This window comes from Crinia signifera, chromosome 1, assembly GCF_055691185.1.
Source record: "Crinia signifera chromosome 1, ASM5569118v1, whole genome shotgun sequence".
NCBI classification, from domain to species: Eukaryota; Metazoa; Chordata; class Amphibia; order Anura; family Myobatrachidae; genus Crinia; species Crinia signifera.
Genome location: NC_139217.1, coordinates 281,914,358 through 281,940,958, shown reverse-complemented (window position 1 = coordinate 281,940,958; position 26,601 = coordinate 281,914,358). Strand labels below are relative to the sequence as shown.

Sequence of the window (26,601 nt, the reverse complement as noted above, 5' to 3'; positions counted from 1 at the left end):
CCCTTTTTTAGAACGATCCTCAAACAATGCGTCAAACTCAGACTTTGCAGGCTGCTTATAGTTAAGTGTCCTATAGAGATTTTTAAGGACTGCTTCTACCAACTCCACATTAAATAGACGCTCGTCCTCCAATACTTCGCCTGACTCAGCTGATGAGCCCACAGACTCCTCCTTGTCCGCATCATCATGCACTGACACATCACCGTCATCTTTATCAAGGTTAGTCTGGGACCTGGACCTTTTATTCCCTGCATACTCCTCTTTGGAGATAAAGTTTTTCTTCATCCAGTCTCTCATTTCAGCTAACTGGGCTGATATATTCATCCCAACATCCTTCTTTGTCAGACACTCTAAACATAGTACTGTCTCTCCAACAAAGGCTCTATCACATCCTGGACAGATTTTAGTATTCTTGGTCTTAGCCACTTTCTTTCTGGGCACTGAAGGCACACTACAAGACAAGAAAGAAAGATACTAACTACCTGACTGCAAACATGGCATGCTGTAACAGCGTGTCCTCATTAAGAGGACTTACCTGGGCGGCGGTGTAACCCCCTTCTGAGAGGCATCCTCCATGGCAATAATCCTGGCTTGCTACCAAAACGTTCTTGCAGCCGAACAGCCTTGCGCCTGTAACACCGACCAGGCGCCTTTTAATACACGCTGCCGCAGCAGCCAGCGTCCCCCTCTCTGCCGCTGGCGCCAACCCGGCGCGCACTTCCGCCTAGCTGGAACGCACGCGGCCGTGACCCGCACGCCGCGTGCATCCGCCGGAAGTGACGCGCGCGTCACTAACGCCGTCCTGACTGCCGGGGAGACTCCGCGCTACCCAGGGAAGGAAGCCGGAGCCTATACCCGGACACTGGGACACGCAGGAGCCGGCAAACAGGTGATACTTACATGCGCTATGCAGGGAGGGACGCCGTGGGTTCTTAAAATGTCCTTGCCACCGGCCCACGGACACACTTTAGGCTTTAGGCACCGCCAGCCTGCCCGCCCAGGTCTCCGGTCGCATAACCAGCCTACCGGGTATATATCAAAAATAACAAACTAACTCTAACTGACTACCTGTCACAGACAGAAGGAGACAGGAAAAAGACTACGGTCTGTGGGGAGGTGCCAGATTATATAGAGGAGGGGGCTGGATCCTAAGGGAAAAAACTACCTGTCTAATTGGAGAGGAGAGAGGGATGAACCCAATGTAATGGCTGCCATGAAGTATGAAGGAGAAATTAGAATTTCAATAGAAAAATACATTTAAAAAATGCTGCTCTGTGACATATTCCCAATTTGAGGATTAAATGATTCCTTTAAGTTAGGCTCTGATCTGCACAGCTCTCTGATCAGAACTGCTGCAATGTCCACAGGAGTCCTGATAATAGGCCTAGGCAGTGCAACTTAAGGCCCCCATATCCTCCTGCTACTTCTTCAAGGATATGATCCCCTTGAACTGCCGGGACCTTCCTAGGCAACAGGATCATTTTGCATGCGATCCCAGGAGGGGCAATCTTCATCTCTGATCCAATGCGCATAGGACCGTGCATCAGATCGGAGATTAGGCACATGGGGTTTGTGACTTTTCACCTGATTTCTCATCCCGATGCATCAGAATGGGGTGAAAAGTGCCCAAATCACACTAGTGTATGGCCAGCTTTACAATGAGTCCATATGCAAATCTGTTGTCTGTCGGACAAAATGTTCAATTGCATTAATAGCATATTTGCCAGCTCTCCCTGAAATAGTGGCGCTCTCAGTAATTCCCTGAAGAATCTAGCAATTTCCCAGAGGCCGGGCTGTGTGTGATCACCACAGTGGATGAATGATTGGGTGGGGGGAGGAGAAGAATAAGGAGGATTTAATCGCCAAGAAAGTGTCCACTCTTCAGCACACAGACGGCAACATGAGAGCTGTGTGCCCATGGATGTGACAAATCCAAGGAAGAAATAAAGACTTTTTGCTTTTAATTTTGTTCAATTGTTTTTATTAAAACATTTCATTTTTATTAATTGTGATTGTGTGTGGGTCGTAAGTGCGATCAAACAAGTGATCGGACAGATGGAGCGAGCTCCATCTTTGCAGGGGCTGGCTATAGAGTCGGCAGCCCCGCCAGCGCCCCTTTGCAAACGGAGCCTGCCGCCTCCCCCGCCGGTCCCCCTCGCTTCACCGCCCCCCCCCCCCACCCCCCCGAACTGGGCAGCGTCTCCCTGAAGCGGAGAGGGGCAGGGGGACACTGCCCAGCCGCAGTGATACTGGACGCATGTGTGTGTGAGACACACGCGCGTCCCAGTCTCTATCGCCGGTGCTCGCCAGTGCAAGGGATCTGGCGAGCGTCCGCCAAGGATGGTGCCCGCTCCATCTGTGTGTGCTTTAAAAGCACATACTATCTGCCTTCGACTGAAATGAAAGCCAACTATCATACGTGCAGCACTTATGATGTAAGGCACCTTGTGCAGATATTCTTCACAAGGTGCACACAATCCGTCGCACGACCAGTCGAGATTGTACTTTCTGGCCTGATATTGTTCAGGTGTAAGGCCAGCTTTAACTCTCTATGTTCCAAAACCAGATTATGGTCTAAATGGGCCTGGAGCTGAAAATTATCAAGGGCCTATTATGCGCAATAATAGGGGTTGTGGCCAGCACCTAACAATGTGGGGGCGTGACCAGTGTTCTTTTTCGGTGGTCTGCTCATGGGTGTGTCTCTATTTGTGTAAATACTTTTAACCAATTATATATGCCTGGAAAAGGCAGGGGCCTGGCATAAGAAAAATGCAAGGAGATATATTGGCGGGTGCCCTCCAAAGGTGCACCCGCAGGACACTGATGTCCTAAGATACTTGCAGGGTAAGGTGGCATTCCAGTCATAAAAAAAAAAATACTGAAAGCCAAAACTTGATAGACAACATTTAAGCACCTTTTATGTGGTCACCTAAGTTTACCACACCATTTACCCCTTATACAAATCATGCAACACAATAGTAACCCCCTTATACTGTACTTGCTGCTTACACATTATGCCACATGGAATGAGCCAAAATTCACACTATGGCACATGAATTGCGTCAAAATTCACGTTATGCCACACAGATTAAGGCAAAATTCACATTTTGCCACATGGATTGAGCCAAAATACACACTATACCAAACGGGTTGAGCAATAATGCACAATATGATTCATAAATAGGGGCATTGTGGGCAAAGGCGCGCATTAAAAATTTACACCATAATGCCCATTACATGTTAAGTCACACACCATAATGCCTATTAAAAATTATGCTACATATATTATTATTACATAAGTGCTGCTTACCTACATGCTCATTGCCAGGGGTCCCATGCTCATTGCCATGTGGGATTACATGCTCATTGCCAAGGGGGGGAATACATGGTCGGGGTAACTGGGAGACAGCCGCCGCTGGGCAGAGAGCAGGGGGCTGCCCAGCTGTATTCAGAGCATTGCAGGTCCAGGCTATTTGAAATAATACTACTTTCACACCCAAAAATGTTGGCCCCTTTTACACCAGACTAGTCCCTACATTTTCTGGTGAGAGATGGGGGTGAAGAAACCACCCCCCTATATAACCAACCAGCTATATCTTCGGAACCAACTGACCTATTTACATGAGACCAGTATCATATTGAATAACTTTTGAGTGGGCTTCGAGTGATTTTGGTACTGTGAAACTGGGCCATTTGGTTCCTAAGAAATCTGCCCTCAAACAACATGAACAGCCATGGAATTACATTTCAGAAAAAAAAAAAAAAAAAAAAATCGGTTTACCCACAATTCTCTGGAACCCATGAACCCATATGGACCAGCCTGGTATCAGATTGAAGGTCCAGCGATTTGGGTTCGACTGAGAACAAATTCAGGGGGGACTGGCATGAACCGGTGGGGTTCGGAATTAGCGGTTCCCATGTTATCCTATTGGGAAAACGTTCCAGCTTTGTCTGGCGGTATCTCCGGTTCCCGGGGGGCTTATTTAGAGAGTGGGCCTGGAGCTGTAGCTCCATCAGGACAATTGTTAATCCAGCCCTGTCTAAAACTTATCATGTTACAATGAAATAGGGGAAAATATTATGTGTACACTGTCGAAAGGGACACAGTTTGAAGTGCACCGCATCACTCGCTATGCTTCGGGCTCGCTGCGCTCGGCATACTATTTTATTTTCACCACGCCCTAGTGAATGGTAGGGCATGAAATACTACCTGTCGGCACATGTCGGCTCAAAAAACAGTAAATAACCCCATGTCGACCTTTTGACTGTTGACCTTGGCCATGTCGACCTAATACTTGTGTTGACCTAATGACATGTCAACCTAGTGGTGTTCACCCATGTGCCTAGCCCTGTTTAAGCAACAATGCAGGGTGGGGGTGGAATTAGTCTTTACATTGACAAACTCAATAATTGGGTATCTCGGGATTGAGCATTTTTCAATTCCGTGATTAAAAAAAATGCTCCAGGATTTGCAACTCTATTCATGACCAAGTAATAAAAAGCACCTACCTGCCCCACTACAGACTCTGCAAGTGCATACTTATTCTCTAAACTGGTATGTTACTCATATGGGGCCTGATTCCGAGTTGCATGCTAGTCCATCTGGCCATGGTACTCCATATAGAACTCCTAGCAAATAGTGGCAATTCAGAGTTGTGCAATCCCCAATTTAACTCCACCACTGAACCCTCCCACAGTTTGGCATACTGTAAATAAATAAAAATATCTATGTAAACTTATTTTCAGATAAATAGAATAACCGCCATACCATATTTCCATATGTGTAACACCTTATTGAGACCACCTAACTCATAAGTCCAAAAGCCAATCATCTCTGAATGCGCAGTGCGCAGATGGAATTTCTCCTTTGAAAGTTGCATGAATTCACCCATCCGTGAGGGCTTAATAGAGTAAGTGCGGAATTCATAGATAGTAGTGTCGTTTTGGCGGGGGCCAGTTACAAATGTAGCTGCAGCCTGAAGAAAGATAAAAACACAGTATTCAAAGTTATGTATATGAAGCAAAACATTCTTACAACAAGCCATCACACATAAATACATGCATGCAAACATAACAAAAAAATTGTGATTATTAGTTTGTTTATTTGGTACTTGTGTAGTTTCACGGCGCCCAATATATCGGATGCGATATCGGCCGATATATCGATGCGATCTTATGCAATTTTTTACCTGTTCATAACTCCACTATCCACTAGGCATGGAGTTGATTTTATATAGTGTGGCGAGTGCAGCGAGCCACCGAGCCCGAAGCGTGGCGAGCCCCGCGAGGGGACGCGGATTACTGCGCTCGCCACACTATATCGGCCGATATCGCATCCGATATATCGGGCGCTGTGAAACTACACAAGTACCGTTTATTTATATGGTACCACATAATTTAGCAGCATTGAATAGTAGGGAAATACTGCTTACTATAAAAATAAAGTAAATACATAAACAAAAGTGTAGTTCCTCTTTTCTACCTGGGCAATCAACAAGATCACATACTGTATACCTCTTTTACGCCAGAAAATGCAGGGAATTACCCAGAAAAACAGTCCAGGGATCATGCAGGGAAATTCCCATGTTGGCCCCTTTCACACCAGCCTAGTCCCTGAATTTTCTGGTGTGAGGGGGAGAGAAACCCTGCTCACTCTTACCTGAAGGCATTAGCGCCCAGATGACCAACAGGGCGAGTGAGGAAGTGCAGAATTCAGATACAGCAGTCTGAGGTAGCACCAATCTCAGTGGCAGCCACGCAGTGAATTGACTTTCGTGTGCAGCGGAGTAGGTGGTGTAGCCGACGATTATGGGGGATATCGATAATCCCCATAGCTGCTGTGGAGAGCAGCGGCTTCCCACACTACACTGCATGCAGCTTGTAGTCAGAGGAGCCTGAGCTGGCGATCGCGTCACTGGGAGGCAGAGACCTGCGGCTTCCCGAGCACTGCGGCCAGTGACAGAAAGCCGGGATGTCAGGTAAGTACCATTCACACCACCCTGTATCCCGGGCTGGTCCTGGGAGCAATCCTGCCACCTAGCAGGGTTGAAATCCCAGGACATAGGCTCAGTCCAAAACCAAGGGACCATTCACACAGCGCTAGTCGTGGGTTGTTCCCGGGGCCAACCCGGGAATTTTGGCTGGTGTGAAAGGTGTAATAGAAGAAAGCCTTAGCAACACATTAGAATACACACTCTGTACCGGACAGCTGCTTCACACATCACTGGCCAGCATAGGATTTTAATAAATTAGAGGAGTGACAGTGTTAATCAGCCAGTGTTTTAGCTGCACACTAACTACTGGTGCTCTACGCCCACTGGTAACACCAAGACTACATCTCTACCATATTATGGCCAAACAATATGTGGGTGCGATGTATCAACCCTTGGAGAGAAATAAAGGGGAGAAGATGACCAAAACAAATAAGTGATCTCTGATCTTCAACATGATTTCACAAATACTTTCTATCTGTGACTTCAGGTGAAGAACATTAAAGTGACTGGCTCAAAATAATAGTGGTAGCTCAGAGAAAACCCCCACAAATGTTATTAGTTAGCAGATCATTTTTTACCTAGTCTTCATTATTTGCGGTAGGCCAGTAGAAATAAAGTTTTAACTGGTCACATTTTGTTGTAGCAGGCACACATGTACAGTACCTGAGCAATTCAGCATTGCTTTGGTGCAGATAAATCTGCTCCCAAATGCGACATTTCCACAATACCTATAAAACACATTGGGCCAGATGCACTAAGCTTCAAAAGTGATAAAATGGAGAGTGGTAAAAAGCCAGCCAATCAGCTCCTGCCAGACATCTGTGACATGGCAGGTAGGACAATATGCTCATTTCTTTCTGGACACTTGGTTGTAACATAAGCATCAAAGTGCATTATCTCCAATCATTTGAGTTGATTTGTACATTGTCTTGGTGATGTAAGTGACAAGCAAGGGTGAGTGATCGCACCAGGAAATAAGGACCATAGAAGAACATGGACAATGGAATATGCACATGATGGAGGACTACTGTTGAAGCATCCACCGTGAATGCCCAGGAACATCTCATTGCTGTAAACTAGAGAAATGCGGTTTCAACAACATTTCGCAATGAAGAAACTTTTGGTTTGTTGGTCATGTTCTAGGCTTCTTGGGATTGATTTTCATACCTTCATTTGATTCACATTCATTACGTGTTTGGCAGCAATGTACAGAGGTGGAGAGAGACCTTGGCAGGCGGCATAATCTGATTGCTGTGCTATGAACATTTGCTGCTTAGTGATCAGGTCTGAATCAGGCCCAGTGTGAGGCTCCCACGGTATAACCGCCGCCATCCTCCCCGAAAGATGTAAGGGGGGTGATGTAAAGGCAAAAGGTGCCAATACACGTTACAATTATTGTATACAATATTGTACACAATATCGCATCTCATCCCATCTCGGTTTTGCGATGAGATGAGCTGCACATACTTTTTGTACTAGATCTCATCTCATTGCAAAACCGAGATGGGATGAGATGCGATATTGTATACAATAATTGTAACGTGTATGGGCACCTTAAGAACTTTGAGTCCTATTGTGAGAAAAGTGCAATATAAATAACATTATTATTATAATTACTATTGTGTATGGGGCTTTAATAATGCAGAGAAAAGGCAATATTCACCTAAAAGTCAGGAGTGAATACAAACTTCCTTGTACAGTATGTGATATTAATTTCATATAGAACAAAGTTTCTATTGTTCATGTCTGATACATATTTCTAAAACATATTTTAGACTGAGACATTATCCAGTATTAAAAAAAATGACTTCATATTTTCCAACACAGCACCTTCGTGGTAATATGTTCATAACTTTTTTACACAAGAACCAGGACCGGCTCCAAGAGCCTGATGCTTGTTTATTAAATATGTGGAACCTACTATAGGCTACACATTTTGTTTCCAATATTTTCTGAACAAGGGCCAGCTCACAGAGCCCGGGACTGGTTTTGCTTACAATTTTTTACTCTGATTTTTAATAACTTTTTTTACACACAGAAATAGTGTGATCTGTGCAGGCTTTGACAAACACGCTACACTGGGACACATCTATTTGAAAATTGTATTTTATCCCAATTTTATCAGTGTTTTTCTTAGTAAATTTACATATTGTTTTCTATTAAATTTATTTTAAAGTTCATTTGAGGGTGTATTGACTTCTGTTTGCAGATTTGGCCATGTTTTGCAGTTGAAATCATGATTTTGCTCCAATCTTTGGTAAATCTGTTAGCAAAAAAAAAAGGCTAATTATACCTGAGAATGCTAAATCGGGCAAACAAGAAAGCTCAAACTGCTGTGTTTCAGCAGAAAAAAACAACAAAGTGGTTTTTAGAAGAATTCTTCATAAAGAAAGCTTGATAAAGCTGTGAGTCAACACAGCGAAAAACGTTGGTGTTTACTGGACCCCATTTGGAGAGAGATAAGAACTAAGGGCCTTATTCTAGTTCACTCTTTCTGACAAAATCCTTCTTAGATGGACAAAACCATGTGCACTGCAGGGGGGTAAATGTAACATGTGCAGAGAGAATTATATTTGGGTGAGTTATTTTGTTTCTGTGCAGGGTAAATACTGACTGCTTTATTTTTACACTGCAATATAGATCTCACTTTGAAGTAAAACCCCACCCAAATCTAATTCTCTCTGCACAAGTAACATCTGCCCCACCTGCAGTGCACATGGTTTTGTCCATCTAAGAAGGATTTTGACAGAGAGAGTGAACTAGAATAAGGCCCTAAGTCCCAACAAGGAAAGGTTGACTACCTGCTTCATCTTCTTCTGATCCCGTCCTAACCTCACCCACTGAAACCGTGAAAAATCTTGGACTTCTGGATTGCCATTTCAATTGAAAGGATAACCCGTGCTGGCTAAAACAACAACTTCTTTGCCAACGGGCCAACTTTTAGGCATCCATTAGGACATTTCATCAAACGGTTACGTCCATTACGGACCCTCTTTGGACAACATATGGACACAAGCTCTTGGATCAGTGCAGGTCCTATCAACACAGTACTGGTGACTATACAAACCACATTCTCTCCCAATAAGTCCATTGTTATTAATTCGCTCCATATATTTATTATTATTTATTTTTCATATTTTTATGTATTATGTTTGTATGGATATGTTTATAAATTTTTATTAAATATCAACTAAATTGATGCATGCACTCTACTAGCATCTTCTTTTTGAGCGCCGTTTCTCCCCCTTCTGTTTCCTATTTTTTGCTTGGGGAACTGACCATCCCCTGAATCCGCTGCTCCTTAAGGCAACACACCCATATAGAGGCGCTCTAATAGATTGACCTAGGTCAGTCCTTTCCAGATCTCTGGAACCAGGCTGTAGCTCCCACCAAGGAATGGTCTGTTTTGCGGCTGTGCTGCTCCAAAATACTCTGGGCCCGATGTATCAAGCTTCAAAAAGTGATAAAATGGAGAGTGATAAACACCCAGCTCCTACCTGTCATTTTTCAAACCCATTTTGTAACATGAGAGTTCGGAGCTGATTGGCTGGCTATTTATCAATCTCCATTTTATCACTTTTGAAGCTTGATACATCTGGCCCTCTGAGAAGAGTAATTGTCAATTGTGGTAAATGCATCTATTAAGGGTCCAATACAATAGGCCACAGGTTCTTAAAGTCGGTCCTCAGGACCCCACACAGTGCATGTTCTGCAGGTCTCCTCACAGTATCACAAGTGAAATAATTAGCTCCACCTGTGGGTCTTTAAAATGTGTCAATGAGTAATGGAGTGCACCTGCAGGGTGACCTCGAAAACGGGAACTGTGTGGGGTCCTGAGGACAGAGTTTGAGAACCCCTGCACTAGGCGATTCCTTGCATTGGCAAGGGTAAACACATTGCCAATGCCGGTGGGAAACTGAGCAATGGCCATGTTGCAGCTGGAGCATGGCCTTCGTTAACGAGGATCTCTCTCATCTGATCACGTAGGACAAGGGAGGGGTAGTTAACGATGTGTGGAATAACGATATCTTTTACTATATTGCCTAATGTGTATAGGGCTTTAGTCAGATTTTAAGGTGATCACAATTTTGAGCGCCGCTATAATACATCTGCCCCTATGTTCTGAACTTTCACCGACAACTTTACTTGAGATGTGGTCAACATCCCGGCGATCAGTATACTAATGCCAGGCATCCAACTAAAACCAGCACCAGAATCCCAACTAGGATGCTGGTGCCAGAACCCTGACTTTGATGCTGGGGAAGAGAGGGAGCTAGGTGTAGGTAGAGGTCATTGGTGCAGTTGCCATCAATGGCGATTCTGCAACCAGCCATCGATAGTATTAAACTAATTGATGGATATTAAACTAATTGATGGATATCCATTGATAGTTTAAGTTATCAGAACTTGTGGGCGGGCCTTCCGGGTGTCTGAGGCGGAGCTATGTTCTGTATCCCTGCACCTTTAAAAAAAAAAAGCATTGGTTCTCCTAAATCGATGGCAAAAGTCCGCCATAACTCCTCGATGATTTCAAGTCATCGATGGTCAATGGCCATCCCTAGGTTTAGGCACTAGTGAGGGGAACTTAAGTTTAAGCTTCAAAGGATGGGAGGAGTTAAGTTTAGGCACTTATAACAAGGGGGTTAGTGTTATGCTGCTGGAAGAGAGATTCCTTTGGGAGCACGGCATTGGTATTCTGTGTCCCATTTAGTCTCAAGGTAAACCTACTAATAATATGGGTATAGATCATTGGATAGACAGAAACTAGGTCGACACCACTAGGTCAACATGATAAAAGGTCAACATGGATTAGGTCCACATGGGGATGGTCAACAGTCAAAAGGTCAACATGGGGTTTTTCACTTTCGACATGGACAATGTCTACCACCACGCCTTAGTGGATGGTAGGGCATGAAATACCATCTGTCGGCACACGTTGGCTCAGTAAGAAAAAAATTAAAAACCCCATGTCAACCTTTTGACCTTCCCTATGTCGACCTTCAATCATGTTGACCTAGTGAACATATCCCGATATTATGACACAACTAATATAAATTCCCGCACGGCTTTCAGCACCACTAGATAAAGGACACTAAATAGAATACATGGCAGAGTACTACCTGGATCAAGTTCGAATAGTTACTATGTAATCACCCTCATAATAATTAACTACAGGTCATGCTGTATGCACACAGTGCTGTACTATTAGGTAAATAAAATGGCTATTGCGAAGGTTCCCCATCAAGCAGGAGGTATGTGCATGCCACTGGTTTTGGTGGTTAAGTAGACAGTAAGTGGTCAATGGGTCAACCCCTATTGGTCAACAGGCAAAAGGTCAACATGGGCAAGAGGTCAACAGTGAAAAGAAGTCAACATGCAATTTTTTACTCGCATAACTTGTTCATACTTTACATGTGGACTACAATTGAGGGTATGCGTTACACTAATTGGTCCATGTCGACAGACACAAAAAAAATGAACATATTTTCATGTGTCGACCATTCTGTCAACATTTTGTCCATGGCAACCTAATGCATGTTGACCTTTTTCCTACGCCGATCTTTTCACTGTCGACCAATAGTGATCAACCTATTAATCCACACACGCGCATGCCACGAGTAAGTCTACATACATAATTCCCATGTGCCCTCCTCACCTGTGCACCTCTCGTCATGTCACGCCATGCATGTATAGCTGCAGCAGCAGGTAGTTTGCCCTTTGAATACAAAGCCCGTAACGCGCACATCATGCCGCCCGCACTTCCCCTCCTGTGTGTGCACAAGGAGAACTCCTAGCCTCGGGGCTGTATGTTTTGTACTGCGCGCTGGCGTAATGTCACTGACTCTGCTGGTAATGACCGTATAACAGCGGCAATACTGCGGCAGGCAGGCCAGCACTGTAACCCTCTGCGTGTGAATGTGTGGCTAGGACTCAGCCCCGCCCCCTGCAGACTATTGAACTACTCTCCGGGCGTGCAGCGCGGCCATGCTCTTCCTGATCCTGTCCCCGTGGCTACTGCTGTCATCCCCAGCCTGTCCCACTGCAGCTGACCTTACGGGGGACGTAGACTGTACCAAATTTCACACTGATGCGTTCTCAGCCTGCAGCACAGCTGAGCTCGTATGGGAACCTGCACACAAAGCTGAGTAGCAGGCAGCACAGTCACAATATGGTTGAATAAAAAATAATAGCAAATTGCTTTTGTGGAGTTAATATATAGTCTTTATTTATGATATCTATACACGTGTGCCTGGTAAGTGATTTAATAGATCTCTTTCAATAATACCGTTTATTATGTCACAGTCACAGGTATTAATACTTGAAGCGTGGAACAAGTTCATGGAACAAAGATACACACTGGAAGATACTTGAATAATGAACCATGGAACAGGAGTACACACTGGGAGATACTTGAGGAAGAGTTCATGGAACAAGTGTACACACACTGGGAGATCCTTGGAGCAAGAGTTCATGGAACAAACGTACACACTGGGAGATACTTGGAGCAAGAGTTCATGGAACAAGCGTACACACTGGGAGATACTTGGAGCAAGAGTTCACGGAACAAGCGTACACACTGGGAGATACTTGGAGCAAGAGTTCATGGAGCAAGTGTACACACTGGGAGATACTTGGAGCAAGAGTTCATGGAACAAGCGTGCACACTGGGAGATACTTGGAGCAAGAGATCATGGAACAAGCGTACACACTGGGAGATACTTGGAGCAAGAGTTCATGGAGCAAGTGTGCACATATTCGGAGATACTTGGAGCAAGAGTTCACGGAACAAGAGTACACACTGGGAGATCCTTGGAGCAATGAAACACAAGGTACACGGAGACGGAAGTGCAAGTTGTGAGGTTAGCAGACTGACAGTAAGACTGTAATTATGATATTTTATTATTTGTAGTGATGAATGTACACTTTAGTCAGTCTGTACCCTCTCGTACTCTATAGATATGTCTGTTCTCCATATATGTGTGTGTATTTCCAGCTCATATAGTATTAGGCTGTAGAATCCCACCAAAAGACAATCTCCACAGGGGGGTGATCAAGACATAATGCAATCAGACTGTGATTGTGTCTCTATCTTCATTTCCTTTGTGTAACGCTGGTCAAAATACCAGACTTAAGCTGGGTACACATCTATACAATCCCTGTTTTCTTGCCACCGTTCGACTGACCATACACGCGACCGACCGTCCACAAACACCAGCCGATACGCGCGTACACACCTGCACAATTTTACTTGCGACGTCCGATCTACTCCCGTCCAAACAGTCGCAAGAAAAAGATTGGGCTATTGACACGTCAAATATAAACAAAATTATCATAATGGGCTGGGTTAAGGGCATACCAAAACAAAGAGGCGTGAGTACAGAACCTAAACAAAAGTGACGGGGTACGCGTCTAAAAATTAGTCAGCCGGCAGGGTGACTAAACTTCTAGATAGATGGGGTACGCGTCTAAAAATTAGTCAGCCGGCAAGGTGACTAAACTTCTATATAGACGGGTACGCGTCTAAAAATTAGTCAGCCAGCAAGGTTAAGAGGATAGGGGCGGTTAGGCAGACTGGGGTGGTGAGCCCCTCACCACCTTTCTCTGCCCCTCACTATTGTACTCAGCCCTCATTATCTCCCTCAGCCCTTCAGCACCATCCTCTGTCCTCATAAATTCCTCAGGCCACTACTCACCTGTCCTGGGCTCCTGTCCAGGGCGCATAGCAGCTGCTGGTCACACTGATGTTACCACAGGTACAGCCAATCATCCCGTACACAGTATGTTTTAATAAGGTCCCTCAACAACAGCTACAAGTACTGGTTTATGAGCAGGTGTGCTGATTGAGATATACAGTGCATGCTGCCATTGTCATTGCAGGATGGACCTGCTATTAGTGTAACAACGGGATCTATTTCCCAATGTTGCTATCAGTCCTGACAGAGGCAGCTGCTGATCTACTTTGTACGAAAATGCCATAAATAGGTATTCCAAATGCTGCAATCTGCAGTCGCCAGGGTGAGAAGGGGGGTGCCACAGAACACACACTACTAGTCTGAAGCCAGCGGCGGATGGAGAAGGGGACGGGAGTTGAGATGGGATTGAGTGTCACAGGCTGCCTGATCACTGCCTGCCACAGTGATCGGGATGCAGATAATAAAGATTACTTACTAGGAGGGAGGAGGAAAAAGCTGCATCATCAGTACTCCAGAAGCTAGTAGCATCGCTGTTTGTGAGCAGCTGACTGACTGGTACAATCAGTGCGTAACCATCAGCCGCGCACCCCCAGAACCGCGTCTAGCTGCTGGAAATCAATAGAAGAAGAGGCTTCTTCTCCTCCTCCCTCCCAGTAAATATACAGCTGGGGAAGCAGTAATTGTAGTAAAAAATCAAGAGGGTTAAATGTGTATAGCGTAGCAGCTACAGTTAAAGTATAGACGCTGACAAGTCGCAATGTAAATAAAGGAGACGTATCAGAGTCTATGTGTTGCGTCTATGGTCTGTGTTCCATCTATGGTCTATGTGTTCCGTGTAGCGTTTTGAAGGTGCTCTGTTCTGAACATGAATTTCCCAGACATGGTACACATTATGTTACACATTACATTGCCATACATATGTGTACCATGTCTGGGAAATTCATTTTTAGAACGGACGGAACACATAGACCATGAGAGGAATGGAGAGAAGGGCAGCGGCAGGGAGCTGCGGGGCTGTTCTGGCACATTGTGCACGGTAATACCTGAGCTCATCCAGCAGCAATTGTGGGGTACGTCTGGCCGCTCCCCCTCTCTTTGTTACATGTGGAGCTGATGAAGTGAGTGGCTCTGGGTGAGAGCTGCCTTCCCTACAAGCTGCAGGCGAGAGGCGGCAGCAACAGACAGCAAGGAGCCATGAGAGAATACAAAGTAGTTTCCCTGGGATCCGGCGGGGTGGGCAAGTCTGCCCTCACTGTCCAGTTTGTGACCGGATTCTTCACAGAAAAGTATGACTCCACCATTGAGGACTTCTACAGGAAGGAGATCGAGGTAGTAGTGTGTGATCCTGGACATATAATAATGACCCCTGCACTCTAAATGGTTCCCATGTGCAGAATATAGTACACCGGCAGTTTGTGTTGCTCTCGGACGCAATTGAGAACTAGCTGTAATTGGCATACATGGTAGTGGCGGCAGCGTGATGATGCCAGGCATTGCCGGAGAAGTAATATCCTATAAAATGTTAAACCTGTCAGTTGTGTCAATCCTTTAATTTTACTTTTACGGTATATACACAGCACTAATTCAAGCTCCATTACCTGGACAACAAATCGGGAAGGGGCATAGGGTAGTGCCAGGATCGCTCAGGGTTCTCCATAACTACACGGATTAGCACCTTCCCCAGATGTCTGACTGTGGACCATGACCCGCACACAGCAGCATTAACAGCCGCCAGCGAATCGCTGTGGATATTAGGGGGGCAGGTGCAGGGGATGCTGCCTGTACCCCACGCTGCCCAGTTATCACCTCGCCTCTCCCTGTATCCTTCCTGGACTGGGGGGGGGGGGGGGGGGGGGCAGTGAATTTAAGGGACTGGCAGGCCACATGGCACAGAGGCAGCCAGAGCAGCGGCTGTGAGATGATAGGTGGCATACAGTATTTCCCCACTGAGCTGTAGGGCATGGGGTGGCTTGGATAGGCTAAGGCTGTCCCATTGTAGCTCAAAGTGCTGCTGGCTCTTGGGAGATGCAAGGAGAGGAAAGGAGACATGGTCCAATACAAGGAACCAGCCGGCAGGGTGACTGAAATTTAGACGCATAACCCGTCTATATAGAAGTTTAGTCACCCTGCCGGCTGACTAAAATTTAGACGCAGCAGAGATTGATCCGCACAGTCTAGTTTCCCAAGGGAGTTGTATGGATATTATTTCTCCCTTCTCAGCTCTTGTATAGAGCACTGGTATGTCTGCAATATTTGTCTACTCCTGAGACAATGTTGCTATGTAGCAATACTTTGTTGCTAAACTCTATTTATTAGAGTCTGGCAATAATATGCAGACCGCTGACAGCAATAGCTGTATCTTTCTATTTCTTTGATGGGAATTATTTGTGGGAGGTAACAGTAATAAATATCCCTCATATATATGATCTGTTCCTTACACATGATAGAGTTGCTGTTTACTCATATACTGATTTTGCAGTCATTATATTGATAGAGACAAATATCTGCGGCTATTGCAATTGCACCTGCCGCTTCCTCCGTCTCTAACAGGCTGTTAGGGAATTGGCTGATTTATTAGAATTTTTTATGTGGACTGATATCCAGATTTTTGTATATTTATCTGAGTCCACAATTGATTCTATTTGCATAGGCGTACATTGTCAGCGCAATTGTCTGCAGCTAATGATCATTTAACCGCCGCTCTCTATAACTGTAAGCGGCTTCTTAAAATTTAGACGCATAACCCAACTTTATGTGCTTGTAGGAGAGATCATGCAGCTATGGAACGCCCACATGGGCGTTCCAGCTTTGGCAGTATAGTCGCAAGGACGGCAGCATATCGGTCGGACGTGCGTACACACTGCACTTTTGTACCGATATGGGGTCGTCCTGTCGAATGAAAATTAAACAGCAAAGAACCGTCGACCGACCGAGTATGGACGGTCAAGACAGTTTTTTGCCGTTTATCGGTCGGTAGGCACAGCGTACACACATATACAATTGAACGGCTGTCCGACCCAGAACGGAAGAACGGCCCGACGATTGTATATATGTGTACCCAGCTTTAGTGGAACCGGGCACCGCAGGGGGTGATCCAACTCCCCTGCTATTTACAGGAAGGTTATGTCCACAGGGGGTAATCAGGACATAAACCAAATTACCTTGTGGTTGTTCCTCCTTATTGACACTCCTTTGCATATCTCTGGACTCTAGTAGACTCTTTGGAGCCTGACCCAGTGGGGGGGGGGAGGGGGGCAGCAGCAGTAGCTGGGAGGGGGATATACCTGACTCTTGAATCCACCAATCAAGACCCACTGCAAGCCCACTTTTGGTTTGTGCACGCGTGGGAATTTAGAAGGTTTTAAAATGACTTGTACACATGCCGGCTCCTTATGTTAGTCGCAATCCTGGCTCAGGGGTCATACCCTCCACTGGATCTTGTGGAACACATCTCCAGCTCTGCTGCTCCGCTCCACATCGTTTGCCCTGGAAGGGGACATCCTACCAAGCTCTGGTGTGGAACGTCTGTGCTGTGTGGATTTACACATGTTTCGGCTATCACTGCTGTGTGGAATAAGTGATAGTTTTGCCATTTTGGAACTGCTGCTACAAGGACTGCCATTTTGGACTGCTACCCGATAACATTTATATGCTACATTTGCCTCTTGTTCCTGTGTTTGTCTACCTGTGTGTGCTGTGATAAAAATAAACCATATTTTGGTTTCATCTGCTCGGTGTCTGAGTGATTGACGATCCCGTATCCTCACATTTGGCGGCAGCGACAGTGGGATCATTCAGACACCAACCATCGAGCACAGAAAGCACAGAGAACAGAGGATCAGACCATATGTAAGGAAACGGAAAATGCACTAAGGTGAAGTTCAGCAAGTGAGCAGGTGTCATTCCTGTGAAAGGTAAAATGTTTCCAAGGAAAGAAAATTGATGCCTCAAGACCCCTGGAGTAGAGGAGCTCAGGGATGGAGGTTCTTCAGTGTATCGACAGGCTGGGAAGCCGGATCTGTTATTTATTGTCAGAAAAATGCAGTATATCTGGGAGTACTGGGAAGAAGCTCAGCAGATGATCAGCGGGTGGAGAGTATCCAGCATACAGGACAAGTTGTGTTACCTGGGGGATGCATTCCTGCACTGTAAAGGTGAGGCCACCTCGTGGAATCTGCTGGGGGAGCCAGAGTTTGTAGAATTTACAGAGGAAGTGATTGCTACAGTTACCCAGATGCTACAAAGAGGACAATATTCTGAGGCTGAAGGACAAGTCCAGAATAAATTGATGCCCCAGATAGAACCAGAGGAAAGGTCCAGAATGGGGCTACTGCAATCTGGGCAGACAACCGAGGGGTCTGACACAGAATTATTTGTTACCACAAGAGAAGGGTCGTTGTCAGGGGGGCCCCTAACTGCCCTTGAAGAAATGAGTATGGAGGAGCTGATAGCAGAATGTCAGCTGCGAGGTATACCCATCCGATCCTGCACTCGCGGGGAAATCCTTCAGCAGATCCTTCAAGATCAGGGAGATCCTACAAATGCATTTGCTGATTATCGGGCATGGATCCTCCATTTTGATGCTCAGTCGAGTGTGTGGGAACAATTGCAGTGTCTGGAGGAGTGCTTCGTGGTGGCAGAGGAAGAGGCGATTGATCGCGGGCTCTTGGATACCCCAGCCTGGCAAGATCAGTGTCGCAGGGGGCGTGATGAAAGGCACCGTTTGCAACAGCTTCTCCCACAGCCTAGGGAAGAAGCTGGTCAGTGTTCTATACTGGGGGAGGTTATCCCCAAAGTGAAGGAAGTGGGGCCCGTTAGCCAGGCACCCCAGGAGGAGCTGCACTACAGCTTCCCTTTTGCTGAGATGGAAGATGAAGAGCTATTATCCTGCTGCCAGGGGATCTATGAGGACTGCGTCCAAGAAGAGATCACCGTGGGTAGAGGAGTATTCGCCAACATCCAGGCCACAAGCATACCAGTCACAGATGACGTCTTGTTTCAGGCTGCCCAGCATATTCAGCTGGGGAAGGAGGTTATCCAGGAAAAGGAGGTGTGCGCAGAAGTAGCTGCAGGTGAGCGACTGGCTTTTAAGGGGATAGAGCTGATATGGCCTGTCCTGCAGCCACCAGTGGAATTGTTCCTGATGGAGGGTCCCTCCTCAGCCCTGGGCATTGAGACCAAATGCTGTACTGAAATTTGCAATGCCACTAGTTTGGGTTGGAGGGAGGAAGGATGTGACAGAGTGGCGGAAGTGCCAGGGCCAGAGCCCCTATATTGGCCTGCTGTTTGGCAGCTGTTCCTTGTGCAAGAGGGGGAGGTGGAAAGTGCTCCCTGCCCCATTATGCCAGAGGCAAAATTATTAGTACCCCCTATAGGTGTACCCAGTGTAAAAGGTTACAATGTTGCAGAGAGTGGGTACCCAGCATCTGAAGGAGAGGAATTGCTAAATCCCTTGTTAGTTCAAATGTATAACTTAGATTGTGATTTTGCCCTTGCTGATTCTGCAAACCAGCCACCTCTTACAAGATGGGTTTGGTATGATGTCACACTGTGGGACTCAGGTGGTGCACCTCTAGCCCAGATTCTCTGCTCTGAATCACACTGCTCCAGGTTGCCGGAACAACTGGTACAGTGACTAAAGATGTAGGGGAAGGAATGTGAGGTAAGCAGACTGACAGTAAGACTGTAATTATGATATTTTATTATTTGTAGTGATGAATGTACACTTTAGTCAGTCTGTACCCTCTCATACTCTATAGATATGTCTGTTCCCCATATATGTGTGTGTATTTCCAGCTCATATAGTATTAGGCTGTAGAATTCCACCAAAAGACAATCTCCACAGGGGGGTGATCAAGACATAATGCAGACTGTGATTGTGTCTCTATCTTCATTTCCTTTGTGTAACGCTGGTCAAAATACCAGACTTAGTGGAACCGGGCACCGCAGGGGGTGATCCAAATCCCCTGCTATTTACAGGAAGGTTATGTCCACAGGGGGTAATCAGGACATAAACCAAATTACCTTGTGGTTGTTCCTCCTTATTGACACTCCTTTGCATATCTCTGGACTCTAGTAGACTCTTTGGGTTTTAAAATGACTTGTACACATGCCGGCTCCTTCTGTTAGTCGCAATCCTGAGAGCTGGAGACACACGGATGCAGCAGCGCCGGTACAGGTACACACTGGGAAATCAGCGGAGCAGCAGAGATGAGACACAGTAATGCCGCAGCGCCGGTGCAGGTACACACTGGGAGATCAGCGGAGCAGCAGAGCTGGAGACACACGGATGCGGCAGCACCGGTGCAGGTACACACTGGGAGATCAGCGGAGCAGCAGAGCTGGAGACACACGGATGCGGCAGCGCCGGTGCAGGTACACACTGGGAGATCAGCGGAGCAGCAGAGCTGGAGACACACGGATGCGGCAGCGCCGGTGCAGGTACACACTGGGAGATCAGCGGAGCAGCAAAGCTGGAGACACACGGATGCGGCAGCGCCGATGCAGGTACACACTGGGAGATCAGCAAAGCAGCAGAGATGGAGACACACGGATACGGCCTCTGGTGCAGGTACTCAAATGGGGGACGAATAGAGCACAGTCTTGGAAGCACCCAGGCGTGGAGACTCTGGTACAGGTACTCACAGGGAAATGATTGAGCACAGCCTTGGAAGCACGCAGGTGCGGAGACTCTGGTGCAGGTACTCACAGGGAGACTTGTAAGCAGGGAGCTCAGAAGCACACAGGTGTGGAAACGCTGGTGCCGGTACACAATGGGAGATTGAGCACAGTCTTGGAAGCACGCAGGTGCGGAGACTCTGGTGCAGGTACTCACAGGGAGACTTGGAAGCAGGGAGCTCAGAAGCACACAGGTGTGGAAACGCTGGTGCCGGTACACACTGGGAGATTGAGCACAGTCTTGGAAGCACTTAGGTGCGGAGACTCTGGTGCAGGTACTCACAGGGAACTTGGAAGCAAGGAGCTCAGAAGCACGCAGGTATGGAAACGCTGGTGCCAGTACACACTGGGAGATCTTGGAAGCAGGAGCTGGTATCAGCAGCACACTGGGAAGCACAGGTCGCAGGTTACCTCCTGGGAGAGATAGCGAAGCACTGGCGTCTGCTGAGTCTCAGGTGAGGGATTAAATCCCCCGGGCTAGCTCCTGATTGTACGAGCACAGATGAGGGAGAGAAAGCCATTGGGCGGCCACGGGAAGATGGTGACTCACTGTAAGATACAGGGCCAAGCCAACATGGCACCCAGGAATGGAGACCCACAATGCTAGGCAGGTGATGACAGGCACGAGCACTGGGACATACCCGCAGGACTCCTCCAGCCTGTACCAACATGAAGGGACCTAAGACCCCGACGCTGGACCCGAACTGGTAAGTGCTGCTTGTGTCCAGGGATCGTGACAGGTAAATTATACTGGGGCATACAGATAGGACGGTAAGGTACATGGGGCATACACTGGGGTATACAGATATTATGGTGAGGTACAGCGGAGATCAGCGGAGCAGCAGAGCTGGAGACACACGGATGCGGCAGCGCCGGTGCAGGTACACACTGGGAGATCAGCGGAGCAGCAGAGATGGAGACACACGGATGCGGCAGCGCCGGTGCAGGTACACACTGGGAGATCAGCGGAGCAGCAGAGCTGGAGACACACGGATGCAGCAGCGCCGATGCAGGTACACACTGGGAGATCAGCAAAGCAGCAGAGATGGAGACACACGGATACGGCCTCTGGTGCAGGTACTCAAATGGGGGACGAATAGAGCACAGTCTTGGAAGCACCCAGGCGTGGAGACTCTGGTACAGGTACTCACAGGGAAATGATTGAGCACAGCCTTGGAAGCACGCAGGTGCGGAGACTCTGGTGCAGGTACTCACTGGGAACTTGGAAGCAAGGAGCTCAGAAGCACGCAGGTATGGAAACGCTGGTGCCAGTACACACTGGGAGATCTTGGAAGCAGGAGCTGGTCTCAGCAGCACACTGGGAAGCACAGGTCGCAGGTTACCTCCTGGGAGAGATAGCGAAGCACTGGTGTCTGCTGAGTCTCAGGTGAGGGATTAAATCCCCCGGGCTAGCTCCTGATTGTACGAGCACAGATGAGGGAGAGAAAGCCATTGGGCGGCCACGGGAAGATGGTGGCTCACTGTAAGATACAGGGCCAAGCCAACATGGCACCCAGGAATGGAGACCCACAATGCTAGGCAGGTGATGACAGGCACGAGCACTGGGACATACCCGCAGGACTCCTCCAGCCTGTACCAACATGAAGGGACCTAAGACCCCGACGCTGGACCCGAACTGGTAAGTGCTGCTTGTGTCCAGGGATCGTGACAGGTAAATTATACTGGGGCATACAGATAGGACGGTAAGGTACATGGGGCATACACTGGGGTATACAGATATTATGGTGAGGTACAGCGGAGATCAGCGGAGCAGCAGAGCTGGAGACACACGGATGCGGCAGCGCCGGTGCAGGTACACACTGGGAGATCAGCGGAGCAGCAGAGATGGAGACACACGGATGCGGCAGCGCCGGTGCAGGTACACACTGGGAGATCAGCGGAGCAGCAGAGCTGGAGACACACGGATGCGGCAGCGCCGATGCAGGTACACACTGGGAGATCAGCAAAGCAGCAGAGATGGAGACACACGGATACGGCCTCTGGTGCAGGTACTCAAATGGGGGACGAATAGAGCACAGTCTTGGAAGCACCCAGGCGTGGAGACTCTGGTACAGGTACTCACAGGGAAATGATTGAGCACAGCCTTGGAAGCACGCAGGTGCGGAGACTCTGGTGCAGGTATTCACAGGGAGACTTGGAAGCAGGGAGCTCAGAAGCACACAGGTGTGGAAACGCTGGTGCCGGTACACACTGGGAGATTGAGCACAGTCTTGGAAGCATGCAGGTGCGGAGACTCTGGTGCAGGTACTCACTGGGAACTTGGAAGCAAGGAGCTCAGAAGCACGCAGGTATGGAAACGCTGGTGCCAGTACACACTGGGAGATCTTGGAAGCAGGAGCTGGTCTCAGCAGCACACTGGGAAGCACAGGTCGCAGGTTACCTCCTGGGAGAGATAGCGAAGCACTGGTGTCTGCTGAGTCTCAGGTGAGGGATTAAATCCCCCGGGCTAGCTCCTGATTGTACGAGCACAGATGAGGGAGAGAAAGCCATTGGGCGGCCACGGGAAGATGGTGGCTCACTGTAAGATACAGGGCCAAGCCAACATGGCACCCGGGAATGGAGACCCACAATGCTAGGCAGGTGATGACAGGCACGAGCACTGGGACATACCCGCAGGACTCCTCCAGCCGGTACCAACATGAAGGGACCTAAGACCCCGACGCTGGACCCGAACTGGTAAGTGCTGCTTGTGTCCAGGGATCGTGACAGGTAAATTATACTGGGGCATACGGATAGGACGGTAAGGTACATGGGGCATACACTGGGGTATACAGATATTATGGTGAGGTACATGGGGGCAGCACAAAGGTGGAGCAGTTCCAGATATCGTGGTGACGTATACTGGGGCATACAGGAAATATGGTAAGGCACACTGAGGCATACATTGGGGTAAAGAGATATGATGGTGAGGTAAACAAGCGCACAAAGGTTGGACGGTTACGTATGTGGACTAACAGCTAGGTTTCTAGTACTCTGGGCAATACAGATTTGATTTTGAGTTGCACAGTGGCACACATACTGCATAGGGCCTGATTGAGACTTGATTGCTGGACTGCGAATCTTTGCAGCCCAGCGATCAGGTATACGGCAACCCACCAGTGTGTATCCCGACCTGTTAATCAAGTTGCGAACTCCCAGCAATGACAAAACATTGCTGGCTTTGAAGGGACGGCTTGTGAATGTGCAGTGTGTATCATGCACATGTGCAGTTGTTAAATAATCAGCAGGGTTGTAAATTCATTGTCCTGCAACTGGGTCTGAATCAGGCCCACAGGACAGTAAGGGCACACAGACATCATGGTGATGTATACTGGGGCATACTGAAAATACAGTACACAGGTAGGACTGTGAAGTACACTGGAGCATATACATGCAATGGTGTTGTACACATGGGCATTCACTGCACTATAAAGATATGTTGGTGTGGTAGATAGGATTAAAAAGGGGGGTCACGAGGTGACAGAACAAGGAAGAACAATAAGGCTTTTAGGGGCACACTTGACTGAAATTGGTTGTAGATATTAAAACATAACTTTTAATAGATATTTAAAGCTAAAACAATTGTACTGAATCAAAAAATTATAATTATTACACATCATAGATATATGAATCAAAGCACTTGGTGGCGAAAATAGACAAGGTAATTTTTATGCTCCCTTGGTAATAAATTGACATATTACAAAACACATCGTGCCTCAATGGACATATAATAATAGGAGCAACAAGGGTTAAAGACACATGACACTTGCCCCCTGCTGGTGATGTTAATCTGGTTCCCGGTATAAGGAAAAATATATATATATATAAAGAAAAAAATATATATAAAAAAAATATTTATATAAATGCAACAATAAAGAGACAATAATAGGGTTGGGAGAAGAATGGAAAGCTCCCCACAAAAATTTGAGTGAATGTACCCTTATCTCCACTCCGGGAGTAGTATAGGTGGTGTCAAAGTTATTTATACTGAACACCACTCCATACCATAGGGTTAGTTTAGTGAGAAATAATAATAATAATAACTGCCAATACAGTGAAAATGGCTGTCAGTACAATACTGTTGGTACGTGGTTAGAAAGATTTTAAATTGCTACCCAAGATTAGTAAATAATCCATGTATGTCATAACACAACTGCTGGCTATTAAGGCAGTCAAAAATTAAAGTTAAACAAAAAGCTCAGAAAAAAGAAAAAAACGAAAAAAACAATGCACAAATATCGCAACAAATATAATTCTGACAAGTTGAGAATAATAGAAATGGCGCTGTCAGGTTACAACTCAATGAGATGAGATGCATAAGCACAGCCTAGTCAGTCCAGAGCTTGTGGCAATTAACGAAATCAAAGTGGATAATTGGTATAATCCACAGGAACAGCCAGTAAGACTTATTTTATATCACAATTGAAACAATGTGAGTAAAAAATCTATCTGGTGCGGGGCAAGAGTAACTAAATCGCCAGCGTATAATACACTATAACTTGAATAAGTGGCTGTGTGATTTCAAAGAGGGGAAACCTCCTACGCTTTAATCAAATATGCGTTTGATTCTCCTGGCTGAAAAGGAAGCTTACAATAATGGCTATAATAGCGGCTTGTGTTGCCGGCTGCCACAGCTGAGTTCACGCTGCTTGACAAGACACGAAGTGCAATGTCAACGCAGACAGTGTTCTCCAAGCTGGGCCGCAGCAGCAAATTTGTTACCTGACCCGGAGGTGGACAGGCCGGCAGTCAGCGGTTCGCCAGTCTGGATACTGGTTACTGGCGGCAGCGCTGAAATCCACGATCGGCAGACGGGAGATGGAGCCGGGACTCAGCAGGAGGGGGGGGGGGGGAGTGTCAGAGGCGTGTACCTCTTACACGTGTTTCGCCGGTGGGCTTGATCACAGATGACGTGTGATCATAGGATTCCCTCCGGCTATCTATATAGGAGGGTGCGGCCAATGGGATCAGTCAGAATTTGACTGACAGTGATGTGGGCCAATGGGGTGAAAAAGACTGTGTACTATGATGCTGCGATAACGAAAGCTCCTGCTGTATACCTGTAAGAAGTGACACGAATGTAGTGTGGAAAAGAGAGGGGACGGCAGTGGGGTTGGCTATTGAGGGAAAGAATATTACAAGAGTATGTATATAGATATAAAGGGCTGAAGATGGTGGGGCATATTGTGGCATAATAAAATAGCGTATTATGATCAGCCAAACATCTGATAGCTAATCTGATAAGTTACTGGTGACTTATAGCGCGAGTTTTTGATATAGGCATTATGTAATGAGGCAGAATAACAGCCTTTTGCCTCATTGATGGTATTGGTAATGGGGCGTCCACAGTTGGAAACCCATCAATCAATGTGTGCCAATAATATATATATATAAATTGATACAACAGACAATCGGAGGGAGAAAGGAAGAAAAGAAGAGAAGAGGAGAAGAAAAAAGGAAAAATGATGAAGAAAAGAAGAGAATGGAAAAAATATATATAATAAAATGAAAGTATATATAGAAATTGGTAAAAAATATATATAAAACTGAGAGAATAAAAAATGTAACACTTGAAAGAAGATTAATCACGATTGCAGATTGTGGTAACAAAGAGCCCTGGGTGAAGAAATACTGGCATGAACGATTAATTAAATTATAAGAAATATATATGTAAGGGCTTACGGTGGCATATTAGTTGGTACTGAAAAAATCAAAATAATAATAATGATGAAAAATGGTGATATGAAAAAAATATATATATATATATATATATTAATAAAATAAGAAGGGGGAGCAAAAAGAAATTGATAATGACATAAAATAAAATAAAAAGAAGAAAAAAAAGAGAAAAGAGAAAAGAGAGAAGAGAAAGCAGAAAGAGGGAGAAAAAGATTAATGAAAGAAGGGGGGTGAGGGTGAAATAAAGACGGAATATTCGAGATGAGTGTGATCAGGAGAAAAAAAAAAAAATTTGTAAAATAAGTAGAATCATAGGAAGGCGCTGAAATTGATGTCCTCGTTTAGACCATTTGGTGTTAACGTTCCTAGATGGAAAATCCACCAACTTTCTTTCTTCAGCAATGCTTGATTGATATTACCTCCTCTGCGACCCAAATGGACCTGTTCAAGCCCAAAGAATCTCAGGGTGCCGGCGTCAGATGAGTGCATCTTAAGGAAATGTCGGGCGACAGTGGTCAATGGTTTCATCTTCTGTCTGTCAGTAGTGGCATTCCTGA

At 46.4% G+C, this 26,601-nt stretch overlaps 1 protein-coding gene across 1 annotated transcript in view; it reads right to left on the bottom strand.

The window, feature by feature from the left end:
- NIPSNAP3A (nipsnap homolog 3A) overlaps window positions 1-12,011 on the bottom strand; it is a 33,790-nt gene extending 21,779 nt beyond the window's left edge. Inside the window, exons 1-2 of the mRNA XM_083184830.1 lie at window positions 11,650-12,011; window positions 4,769-4,976 (exon numbers count right to left, since the gene is read on the bottom strand). Of these exons, the coding sequence (XP_083040956.1) occupies window positions 4,769-4,976; window positions 11,650-11,742 (301 nt within the window). The 5' untranslated portion in view covers window positions 11,743-12,011. The remainder of the gene's footprint in view (window positions 1-4,768; window positions 4,977-11,649) is intronic.
- Window positions 12,012-26,601: the final 14,590 nt, after the last annotated feature.